This window comes from Phoxinus phoxinus (genome assembly GCF_949152265.1).
Source record: "Phoxinus phoxinus genome assembly, chromosome: 18".
Taxonomy (NCBI): Eukaryota; Metazoa; Chordata; class Actinopteri; order Cypriniformes; family Leuciscidae; genus Phoxinus; species Phoxinus phoxinus.
Window position 1 is genome coordinate 14,543,041 of NC_136893.1, and position 12,807 is coordinate 14,555,847.

At 43.1% G+C, this 12,807-nt stretch overlaps 1 protein-coding gene across 11 annotated transcripts in view; it reads right to left on the reverse strand.

Annotated features, from left to right (window-relative positions):
* Positions 1-2,369: 2,369 nt before the first annotated feature.
* samd11 (sterile alpha motif domain containing 11) overlaps positions 2,370-12,807 on the reverse strand; it is an 89,026-nt gene continuing 78,588 nt past the window's right edge. For 10 of the 11 annotated variants that reach the window (XM_079589660.1, XM_079589663.1, XM_079589654.1 and 7 more), the window contains 6 exons: positions 9,868-9,980; positions 8,738-8,816; positions 7,814-8,538; positions 5,775-5,899; positions 5,229-5,339; positions 2,370-4,145 (listed from right to left, as the gene is read on the reverse strand). In XM_079589660.1, coding sequence (XP_079445786.1) covers positions 3,903-4,145; positions 5,229-5,339; positions 5,775-5,899; positions 7,814-8,538; positions 8,738-8,816; positions 9,868-9,980 — 1,396 coding nt within the window. In that variant the 3' untranslated portion in view covers positions 2,370-3,902. The remainder of the gene's footprint in view (positions 4,146-5,228; positions 5,340-5,774; positions 5,900-7,813; positions 8,539-8,737; positions 8,817-9,867; positions 9,981-12,807) is intronic. The other variant, XM_079589656.1, reaches the window with a different exon arrangement.

Sequence of the window (12,807 nt, forward strand, 5' to 3'; positions counted from 1 at the left end):
GCTGTGCTGCCCAGGTGGGGAGAGAGGAAGAGAAGAAAACAGAGAGCAGCCTGTTCTCTCGCCAAAACATCTCACCCCTTCAGTGCTTTCACATCACTTTCTGAAAACACTTGGCTTTTTCGAAATGTTTTTAAGCAGCCAGAACTCCACGCAGCTCTAGTAGTGCTGTAGGAAATTGTTTAAAAGAAACGCTAAAGGGGTGGTTGATTATGATTTCACTTTTCTAACTTTAGTTAGTATGTAGGCCTAATGTTGAGCATAACATCTGCAAAGTTACAACGCTTAAAGTTCCAAGCAAAGGAAGATATTTGCTTTTAACAACAACAAACGACTGGTAGGGACAACACATTCCTCCCGGGTTAGTAACCAACCAATTACAAACCCTAGAATTTACATAAACCCTGCCCCCGGGAAGGTGATTTATAGATTGTCATGACAGACTATGCTAATCAATGATTAGAAGATCAGCTACATACTTTTATCAATTAAAGAAATGTCCTGTTGCATTCTACATATCACTTATTGAGTCTCCATCATTGACTGGTTTGAACATAAAAGGCTAAATGTTTTAGAAATTTTCAGTGTGTGTCTGTGTGAGGTAAAAGGACACAAGCTGTTGAAGGTCTGCCCTCTGTGCCGGAAGCAGCAGCTCATTTGCATTTAAAGGGGCACACGAAAAACGATGAGTTTTTGCTCACCCTCAAAAAGTGAACATTTTAACATGTTATATAAAAATATCTGTGGGGTATTTTGAGCTAAAACTTCAGATACACATTGGGGATATCAAAGACTTATTTTACATCTTGTTAAAAGGGCATTATACCACCCCTTTAACTACTGTACTAGAATAGTGCAACAACAAAAAAATCATCCTTATTTAGATTATTTGTTAAATCATTGTTTTAAACAACTTTAAACAGTTCAGTCGGGTGCAGTAGATTATGTACTGATGACTAGTTTAAGGTTAGTTTTAAACCTAACATGTGATGAAAAAAGTTGTCGATATGACGTGCTATATTCCAAGTCTTCTATGGTGAATTTGCATACTAAGTCCACATTCAATGAAATTGCATGGAAAGTGTCCAGCAAATTCTCTTTTTGTGTGTCATGAAAGTCGACTTAGGGGTCAGTAAACCAACATTTTATTCCTTTAACTTTTTTAAATCATTCTCTGTCTGGGAGTGACCGCTGTTGTGGCTGAAGCATCTTTCTTGTTGCATAATGAAAGTTTGCGCACATATTTTTGTTCTGTTCTTTCCATCTCTCCCAGCTTTAAGTGGTGGTTGCTTATGATTTTAGTAGAGAACATTTGGGAGTCTGCACAAGCTGTCGCATCTGTTTTTTCACATTTATTGCAATACAGTATAACACAAATGCAATAGCATGTCACTCTGTAGGCATCTAACAACAGTTCACACACTAGCGACATAACGTTATATTATCATGAAAGAATATGCTAGTAGTCAATGACTTAAAGATAGTTAATTCCACATCAGCTACATAAATTCCACTAACCATTCAGAAACGTCCTGTTGCATTCTACATGTGGTCACTTCTTCTTTAATCTCTCCATCATTGTCCGACTTTGGTCTGAACATAAAAGGCAGAACAGTTTCTGACATTTTAGTGCATATCTGCAAGCTGCTAACCACTAACACACAAGCTGTTGAAGCTCCACCTTCTGTGCCGGGAGCAGCAGCTCATTTGCATTTAAAGGGACACACACACACACACACAAACTATACGTTTTTGCTCACCCTCAAACATTTACAATTTTAACATGCTATTAAAAAAAATGATCTGTGAGGTATTTTGAGCTTAAACTTCACATACACACTCAAACTCAAACTGGGGACATCAGAGACTTATTTTACATCTTGCAAAAAGGGGTATTATACCCCTTTAAGGTGCTGTTCAGAACGTCAGGCAACATTAAATTCAGGCCACCATGACTAAACTTCAGCTGGGCTTCATTCAGTTTTCACTTGAGCAGCAGCGCTCATGTTTGCGTGAGTCTGGGTAACAGGTTTACTCTATCACTCGAAGCACAGTATCACAAGCAGCACCTGGTGCTGACAGTCACGGTTGCAGTAAAAAGATTTTTTAAGAGGCGGATGGTGGACGACGTCCCTGAGAGTCATTTGTTCTTTGGGTTAGGCGGGGACCACAGGGGCCCTGGCCTGTGACTGAACCTGACGCTCTGACAGCTGTTGTTGACCTGAACCCTACACACACACTCACACTCCCCTAACCAGGGGATTTACCATCCACTGCCATCCACTGGGGCCGCCACTCCCTGCATGACTGTGGAGGAGTTTGGAAATAAACATCACTTGGAGAAGAGAAAAAAAAGAGAAACAAGCATCTTTAAGTTTTCAATAGGATTTATTTCACCCAGCGGAGAATAGAAAAATAGGATGAAGACAAAACATTGATGGGAAATCTAGTGACGATTTTAATTAATTGCTTACATATTTAAAAAGAAAAAAACAATTTAAAAGATTTGCATAAAGAGCTTTGTGCCGTCCATTTCCCTGCAACAAAGAGAAAAGTATTGTTCTTTGGGATCAATTTAAGGACAATTTAATATCTCGTTGCTCTAACTACAGCAAACAAATTTCTATAAATATTTTTTCCTCATTTATATGCTGAAGTGGCATTTAAGATTGGGGCTCATGATTATTACAACTGGAATACACAGCAAACAGAAAAAGAAGAACAAAAGTAACACTGAGTCACCCAGTCACATTTTGTTCAGTAATAAAGAAGATTTTTAACTCGTGCAACTACATTTAACAAAACGTACCACTTATTTCATCTTCAGTATATTCTCATCTTGAGCATGTTTCTATACAATTCAGGATAACATGTCTTTCCCACAGCAGTAATTGTGACCTCACAATGGCATTAATCCATCTATGGACTGGCAAAGGGATGGACGTACATCCTTCCCTAATGCCCTTTTTTCGTGGGGTCGTGAAACTAAAACGGGCCCAGATGTTTGTCGGGTGAGAGGGTGGGCCATTGCTTTGGCTGATGGCTTTTGGTCACAGGAAGTCTTAAGTGCTTTACACATCTTTCTTTTTGAGTTTCTCTTCCTTCAGTATGGCCCTGTATGTGTACCTTGTTTCAACACCGGAGAGATCAACACTAGATCTCGTTTGAAAATTCCACATCCATCCATCTTTGGTTTTGGACTGTGGAATGCATAGTTGCACTGGTCAAGTCTGCAAATGAGTTCCATCCTGTTCTTATATTTACTCCTCTTTGGAGGATTCAGTCTTTCGAAGCTAAACCAATTCCAGAGAGTTTAAAAACGGCTGGAAGTTGGAGGAGGAGGTGGCGTAAACGCAAGAAAAAAAAGTGTCTTTTTCTAAGTTCACCGCTCCCCGAGAATGTTGGTTACCACAAGAGTTCCTTGCAGCGAATGATGCTTTCCTACAAAGTCTGACACAAAATAATGTTGCATGTGTACCTTGTGCGCTCGCTGGATGCGTCTCTCTTCCTTCTGGCATGCTGTTTAGGAGCAGCTGTCTGCTCACGTTCATCTCTCGCACACTCTAACCCTTCCTGTCTCGTCCCCAAGTCCCTATTTGCACATCTTTGGATTTTGGCTTCCTCACAGCCGCTGCGAAGGGTGGAGCTGTTTCAGCCCGCATCATTTCTTCAGTGTCTCTCTTCTTTCTGCACATTTCTCCACACTTTTCCTAAAAAGATTAAGTGCCTCTGCATAAAGGTCCTCAAGTTTGCTTTTTTATTTCAGGAGGGGGGTACAGGGGGTAAGAGGAAGGAAAGAATAGTTCAAAGAGGGCCCCCTTCATGCCCTCTTTCCGTCTTTACCTCCTCCCTGAAGCACTGCCTCTGCCATATGGAGAAGCAGTCAAGAGTTTTAATGGCCAATTCTACGAGGGAGGTTTAGTGGAGTCGTAGGCTCCCGCTGAGGAGGGGTTTCCGTTCTCCTGTTTGGGGGAGGCGCGGCAGGCGGGAGGGGGCACGCTGAATGGGGAGGAAGTGCTGCCGGTAGAAGGAGGACGGGTCTCGGCGGGCAGGGGGTCTCTGTCTGTGGGGCGCAGAACAGATGGCGGCAGCGGGAGGGCCAGCGGGAAGCTGGTCATGTAGAATATTCTGCCAATACGTCGCGCCACCTGAGGAAAGCAACCACATGCCAGCGTTATTTCTCACACCATACACCCAACAGGAAGTGCATAAGGATGTACAGTACCAGTGATACAAGATGATTGCGTTCATGTCTGCTCAGAATAATGAACGAAGAAATGTGATAACACATGAAGAACCAAGACAAAAAAATTGGCCTATAGGTTTGTGGGGCCCTGGGCAAGATCATACAACTAAAAATCAACAAAAATTACAAATATCTTCTGGTCGGAAGTTCTGATATGTTATCCCCCAGCATTGTATGGAAAACCAATTATTTTGGAAAAAACTAATTTGTAGACCCCATGCCAGGAGTATGCACTCCTGCTCCTGAAGAGAAACTTTCCTGCAAAGTTTAGATCCATCCCTTTCCAACACTGAGAAGTTCTGAGTGATCATGAAGACCTTGATTGGCTTGTACAAGTGTGTTTTATTAGGATTTGACCTAAACTCAGGAAGTTGGTCCTCCAGAAGCAGGATAGTACACCCTTGCTCTATGGCCCTCTTAGTCCACAGTAGTGCAAAATTTTGCTCCAACCCTGATCAAAAGAATTTCTGCAGGACAGTTGGGGCAGAGTTGCCCACCCTTTCCCTATTGTATATCTGTCCACTATTATTGCAGCTTCTTGACATGGAGAGCTATCTTCCTGCAGAGATGAGCTATAACCCTATTTAAACACCTGAATCAAGTAATCAAGGTCTCAAGAATAATTAATGAAGTTTTATTTAACAAAGTTCGGGAGGAGCGCAAGAGGAAGCTGGTATAGCCGTCTCTCACCTCTGTCCTGCGACAGTTTCACAGCATCCCTCCGCCACCCCATCGCCTCACTCTTGGCTGGTTTCTATCCCAGTCAAGGAGGGGGAGTACTCTGGGTTCGGGTCAAATTCCGAGCTCTGAGCCCTCCCCCGGACAGAACGGCAAATACGCACAAATTACTATATTTGATTTCATGTACATGTAAACTTGTGAAATAATTACAGGTGTTGGAGTAAGGTTTGCATAAAACTCTGCAGGATGTTGGCACTACAGGAGCAGGATTTGACACCCCTGGTATAGCAGGTCTTCTCTTTACCTGAGAGCGGATCTTGAGGGCAGGCCCCAGTTTCAATCCCATGTTGTTGAGCAAGTGGTCCTCAGTTAGCAGTGGCAGAGTCTCGCCATCAATGGCCTGCTCTCTGAAGACCTGAAATAGATGACCTAGCTTCAGCTGACGTTGATGAACATTGACCATTTCACTCAACATGCACACAATTCACGTGACTCATTCCACGGGGAAGCTCATGCATACTCGGCATCTGCAGTGAAATGTGGTGCGCTGTGGTCAACGGTGAGGTTTTGTTGATGCGTTGAGCATGCGACAGATTGATATTCGGTGTGGTGAGATGTGTGAGACAGAGCTGTGAGTGAGAAAGATAAGAGCAGCGCAGAGCGGCCTTCTAACTTTTTAAAGAACACTCAAGATACAACTAAATCAAGCAATTCTGGTCTAATGTTCTTGTCTACAAATTGCAGCACGTGATCTTCCTTCTGTGCTGTACTGTAAGTCTCCAGTAGCCCCTGTTAAAGGCAGGGGCAGGAGAGGAGGTATCCAACGCTCTGCTCCTGCTCTTGTCCTCACCTGTGTGTACTCCCCACAGCCTGCTAGGCTGCTGATGAAGCTGCACACCTCCTCCACACTCCACTTGCTGATGTCCTCGACTGCTCCCGCCTCTTCTCCGTCCACAAAAAGACCTCCCATTGCGCCTGTGAGCCCGCCGGGCCGAGAGGAAACAGAAATCATTAGAGACAGAAGGCCCCCTGTCCCCTTACACACTCACTTGCACCTACACACCGCTCTGTTATTGACCCTGCCTATTACAGAGTTTAGTAAAGGTCAGCGGCAGGGCCCCTTCCTGGGGGAGGTCTCTCAGCTGGAGCAGGTAATGCATTTCAGATGGCTGAGGTTGCTCTGCACTCATTCAGTTAGATGGGAAGAAACACTTAAGCTACTCGTCTTTAACTAGATATGAATGTGGGGTTAAACCTTGTATGCTTCGTTGTTATGTGGATATGAATATTTCACCACATAATTCTATCATTTGTACACCCTCATGTTATTCAAAAGACTTTTTTTTGGAACACAAGCACATTGTCCAGGCTACTCTTTTCCATTCAACAAAAGTGGATGATAATTGTGGCTGTCAAGCTCTAAAATTTACCAGTACATTGATGTTCCTGACTTTTTGTGGTATTTTATAGTATTTTTTTTCTTTTTTTCTTCCCCAGACAGCAACATAGTGCCGCCATGTGGATTCCACACGGCCCAGATGTGGGCCGGATCTGGGCCGACACTATGTTGCTGTCTGGTTTGGAGCTTGACAGCTTCGATTGCCATACACTTACATTTATAGAGAGAAGAGAAACCTATAAATAATTAATTATGGCAGTGAGCAATAACAGATTTTTAGTATTTGTTTGTTTTTTACAATTTTTTCAACTATTTTTTTTCTCTCTCTCTGTCTCATCATATCATTGGTAAGATGAGACTTGGTTGTATGTTAGTATACTAAAAATCTTTTTGTATGTTGCATGCTCGGTATTTGCTAGAATGCCTGAGGTAGATTAGCTCAGCCTCTCTCTGAATTGGTCACTTCCTCATTAGGAGACTCATTTTCCATTAAAACTTGCTCTGGGCTTGCTTGCACTCTGGGCTAAATTTCTCAGTTTCTCTCTAACTCTCTTGCTCACTCTTTCTGTCTCTTTGAGGACAAGGAATACTATGTGAACTCCAAATTTTATAGTTGAGGAGCAGGCAAATGATATCACTAACACCAGTGCTCTGTATGTTCATTTTAAATGAGGAGTGCTTTGGAATTTTGGAATATGGAAATTTATGTCTCCATGGCTACGTTCACACTGCAAGCATTAGTGCTCAATTCCGATGTATTGCTCAGATCCGCTGAGGATCCTATAGCTGTTCACATTGTTGTTTTAAATGTAGCCAATATCAGATTCCAGTGCGAACAGATCATGGTCCTGAACTAACCAGCATGCGCAAAAGAATAATAAAAAGAAATCACACAGCACGCTGTCATACGGAAATAAACACGGAGAACATTAAAGTAAATGATTACTCGTTTATTTATAGTGTGATCTGCCGCGGAAGCCAGAGAATTTATGTGCAGGCAATATATTTTAAAAAAGACGAAAAAAATAATTTTTAAACATTTATGATACAAGCCCTTGTGATTTGCTTGAATGAGCTGTCACTGTAAGACTTATGACACATCACTGTCCTTCACTGATTACCTTTCGCAACTATCTTGATAACTTCGGGTATGTAACATCTTTGAAGTGACTCCCATGAGCACAGAATTGTGACAAATGTTGCTCTAGACTAGAGTGACGTAAAAGTCACATGAATTCCGATATGACTGTTCAGACTGTGGTCGCATTGCAAAACATCTGACCTGTATCGAATTTAGTACCTCGGAATCTGATTCCATGGGGTTTGCGCTGTTCACACTGTCATGAGGAAAAACAGGTCACATGTGAGTCACATGTGAGCAAAAAATCTGCGGATTTGGGCCACATTTACCTGCAGTCTGAAAGTAGCATAAGATAAAATATCTTACGATTAGACTTTGTTATCTGAATTTTAAACAGCTGTGAACTCACCGGTGTGAAAGTAAGGGCTGGTGTATGGAAAGGTAAAGGGCAGCGTTTGTCCAGGCAAAGTGGTTAAGGGTGGAATTCCAGGTGGCAGGTATTTGGCCTCACTCTTGCTCAGTCCTGATGTGAAGAGGTGGTGGGTCGGTGACTCTTGGCCAATGGAGCTACAAGGGGCACTGAGCCGTCCTGACCCCTCCCCCAGCTCTTTCACTGTTTCGCTAGACTTGGTCACATCCTTTCCTTGACACACCTCCGAACCGAGACTATGTCCGTCCACTTTGGAAAGCCTCTCAGGCCTATCTTCCCCAACCTCTGCATCAATCTCAGAGTCTTTCATGTCTTCATCTTGTCCCTCTGTTTCTCCATCCCGCGCACAACCCTCATTGAGCATCTCTTTAGTCTCAGACAAACCCCCTTGTTGGTCCCCTCGGAGTGGTCCTCCTTTCCTCAAGCTCTTCCTGTTGCTGAGGTCTTTAGAGGAAGTGCCTACTGCTGCCCCCTGGTGGTTGAGGGAGAGTAATGGGGTGTTGTTGTGCCGCAATACCAGCATGGCATTGCGGCGATTGAGCTCCTCTCGGAGTGGGTGGCCCTCTGGGATTTCGTGAAGGCTGCGCAAGGCAGGGTGTTCTGCAGGAAGCCCGGGATGCAAGCCCAGTGGGTCCGCCAGCAGTCGCTGCCTGTGGAGGTTCTCTAACTCCTTCTGTCTCAACAGCTCAGCAGACATTTCCAACCTGGAGGAACATTCCACAATCAGAAAGGCACACTGCAACATGGAAATGAACATTTCCTGAGAAAAAGATTGTAACTTACATAATATAAAATGTGTGTGCATCATCAATTAAATCTATCTTTTGGTATAGTACAAACAGTTGCTCAAGCATCAAGTAGTAGTTGAATAAGACATTTATCTGAGCATCTCTATAACATTACCTTGCGAGGTTCTGTTTACGAAGGATCTCCTGTTGACGAGCGAACATCTCTGCCTGAGCAGGCTGCAGGAAACCATAACCTACAGAACAACAGCAAGAGAACATCAATTTTACATGGAAGAGAAACATATTCATCCCATTGTACAGCTATCATTAAAAAATAAATAAGGTATACATCTGTTTGTATACAATATACATCAAGTGTTCAGATTATACACATTCACCATATATACAGTGTCCCCAAAATAAATGATGATAGACCTTTTCTCTGAGGATTTTTTTGAATAACTTTTTTAACCAACTGATCTCAAGGTAATTTTAAGTGGATGTATGAAGTCAGTTCTCCTCAAGTTCACACAGGTGTCCTAGCAGAGTAAGGCCCCGATCACACAAGACGCGTTTTTCAGGTTCGAAAACGTGAGGCGCACAGCACTGGCCAATCACACAGAATGAGTGTGCTGCAGTTTTTTATGTTGCTAGGCAACCACCGAAACAGCTGTCCTGTCAGTCAAGTAAACGTCAAATCAGCTTTTTGTTAACTTTATTTACTTTCTGTTAACATTGTGGTAGTTACGGTCCATGAAGTCGTTAGCTCCTGGTAACCCGAGAGAGCACCACAAGTTTATCCTCCATCGCATTCTCCGGGCGTTCAAAGCAACTGTAACTTTCATCACTACAGCGGAAGGCCCGCCTCTCCATTCATTCGATTGGACAGTTGAAAAAAAACGCGATGACGTCGGGCGCTTTTTCTGCTCGGAGTTGATTAATTTTTCAACTTCAAAAACGCGAGTCGCAGCAGGCGGTAAAACGCGAGGCGCCTCACTGCAAAAAACGCGTCAGGTGTGATCGGGGCCTAACACAGGTGTAGTTCATCACATTAACTATGGATGCTACACCTATGTTTGAGCATCAGAAAGTGTCCAAAAATGTGGCTTTAATGTTGATCTATTGTTGTATATTCAAACCTAACCTTTTGTTTAAAAAATTCCACTTGTGCTACATTCATATAAAATAAATGCTATTGTATGTATAACTGTATACATAACCAATACCATATAAAAAAAACTCCCAGGTTAAATGAGTTCGGAGTAAACGTGAGTGTGTGTAACATCTGGCAGAGGTAATGCTCACCTGGGGCTTGGCAGAGGGCAGAAGGCATGCCCAGGAACGGGGGACGCAGGTGAGGCCCCAGAGCAATGTGAGGAGCATTCTGTGGGGACAGCAGTGGAGGGTGCGATATGTCTCTGTGCACAAAAAAAAACACACCATCATTAACAAACGGCTACTGTTTTTCTACTGTATACAAGTCTTTCACAACCTGCTTGTAGTCAATACGAAACAACTTATTTATTTTGTATTACAGGATACATTTTTCATAAACGTGATATTCAAAAAGAAAAAAATATAAACATAGATTATGATTATAAAAAAAAATGGAATAACGTACACACATTAATCATTCTCCATAAGACTAAACCATGTATGAAGTAAATAGAGTCTGTCTACTCTTGGGGTCTGTAAAAATCTCATGTTTGACTTCACGAAATTGTTACTAACACAATACATGCACTTTCTTAATTGTGTGGTGTTATGGTATTAAAACAGGTAGGCTTGCAACAGTCTGATAAGACTGTGTGGTGTTATGGTAATGATACAGGTTCATCAACAGTCTGGTTCAGTTGTACAGCATTATGGTAATGATACAGATTTTCAACATGTTATGGCTGTGTTTTGGAAAGCTACCTATATACCAACAGTCTAATATGGCTGTGTGCCGTTGTGGTAATGATTCATTTTTTTTTAAAGAGTCTGGTACAGTTGTATGGTGCTATGGTAATGAACAGGTTGTCAACAATCTGTTACTTCTGTGTGGTGGTATCCTTACAATACAGGTTTCCAAAGTCGAATACAATATAGCTGTGTGGTTTTATGGTAATGCTGCGTTCTCTTCCATCGGTTATTTTTATCGCTCCCTCCGGTGCACACGAGCGACCGTAGCCCCTCATCAGTCCTGTCACGCTGCGGACAGCGGCACTGTTTGTATCCTTGCCCCCCCCACCCCCACCCCACCACCACCACAACCTCCATCATCTCCTCGCTCTCGCTCCCTCCCTCTTGCTCTGCTGCGCTCTGTGGCCCTGCCACTCTGGTAATGAGGCCTGAATGCACAATAAGAGCATGTCATACTCCGACAGCTGGGGCGGCCCCCCAGCCTCGCCCGGGCTACAGGCTGAAGCACCCACTAATTAACACAGTTCTTCCTCTTCCACCCCAACACACACGCACACATCCCCCTCCTCTTCCTGTCTCCCTCCGCCGTATTCAGCCAATAAAAAGATGGCGTGTCGCGTAGCCTCAATTAAATCTTTCTCCTTTTGTACAGGTGGAGAACACAGGCTGTTCATATACAATACAGCAGCCGCCTTTATAGAGCCCTGGCAGGGAAGAAGGAAAATGAGAGGAGGGGTAAGGAGAGAAAAGGAGGGAGAGGAAAAATATGAAGAAGTGTACTAGTGGTGAGGTGTTGAAATCCAGGCAAATCCTGCGGTGTCTTTTTAAAGCTTTTTACTGCTCCTCTGCCAATGCAAGCTCCTCCATTTACTGCAACTCTTCACTGAGCCCTCCAACACACGCGCTCACACATGCATAAATATAAATGAAACCCAACACACCTAAAGCAAGCGAAAGAACAGCGCGGTTGCTTTGTACTTGTGACTGAGCAACGCTTGCTCCAGGGGGAGAGAGACTGAGCAATGCAGTGCAACACAAACACATAAACATCCAAACAGAAGAGACGGAAAACAAACAAAAAAGCATCTGAAATGAGGGAAGAAGCCATATTTTGCTATGCTCTACTTAGGTTTTACGCAATTTCTTTGCTAAATAGCCCTTGCATGTCTTTTTTGAGCAAAAACAAAGAAGAAATCTAAAAACGCAGGTACAAGCGGAACAAGCATGTGTGTAAATAGAGGGGTTGAGGAAGGTGTGGAGAGACACAAAGGGGGGAAATCATCGATCGATTGGGCGGCTGTTGAAATGTTAATGCTAATCGTATAACCGCTTTCCGCCGGTGCCTCGCACTTCTGTGGCAGCTCCAATTAATCTGGAAGAAGGCAGCGCGTGACCTTGGGGCCGGGAGTCGGGCCGGCAGCCCAGCCATGCTTATGTAATTACACTGTGAAGTGTGTAATCACCTGGCCTAATCCCTCAGGCCTCACAATTAGCCCGGGCGGCGCTGGCCAGGCCTGCCAAACTCTGCGCCGCCCTGCGCGGCCCACAGATGAATAACGGTCAATTAAAGCTGCATGACTGGGGCCGCGAGGCGTCCGCTCGATAGTAATTAGCTGTAATCATGGGGAGACGTGCCCGGCAGACGTGCTTCTCCTTTTATAGGAAGCAATTTTGGAATGAGGCAAGCGTTAACCATTTCACTCTGGGTCTTTGGCCGACAGAAAAAGAAAAATGGGGTTGATAGAGAACAAGAAAAAAACAGGGCAATATGTTGGAGGGCAGGGATTATGACTCTGTTTTAACGTGTATTCTCACAAAATACTCGAAATGTAAAAAATGTAAAGCTGCATTGTGTAATTTGTGCTCCACTAGCTTCACCAGACAAAATTGCAAAAATAATGAATATTTCCAAACAGGTTTTCCAGTTGGCATGTTAGTTTTCTCTGTGCTATAAAGAGATATGACCATTGTGTCACACAAGAAGATATATACAAAATATTTTCAATGTTTTTTTTAATCCATAAGTGGGATCTAATTCATTGACTTTAATTATATGGACAAAAGCAACTAAAGCATTCTTCAGAACATCATCTTCTATGTTTTACAGATTTAAAAAAAAAGGTCATAGGTTTAGAAAGACAGAGTAAATTATGATTATTTTCATTTTTGAGTGAACTATCCCTTTAAATAGAGATAAAAGTATTTCAACATTTTAAAAAGTTGCACAAGGCAAAAAAAGTGTATTGTTAGACTGACTGCAGTTCAGTTTACAGGCTTAATTACCTCTACATCTTTTGAGGACTGCCTCCGTTCCTCCACCCTGCCCCATCTCTCCTTTTC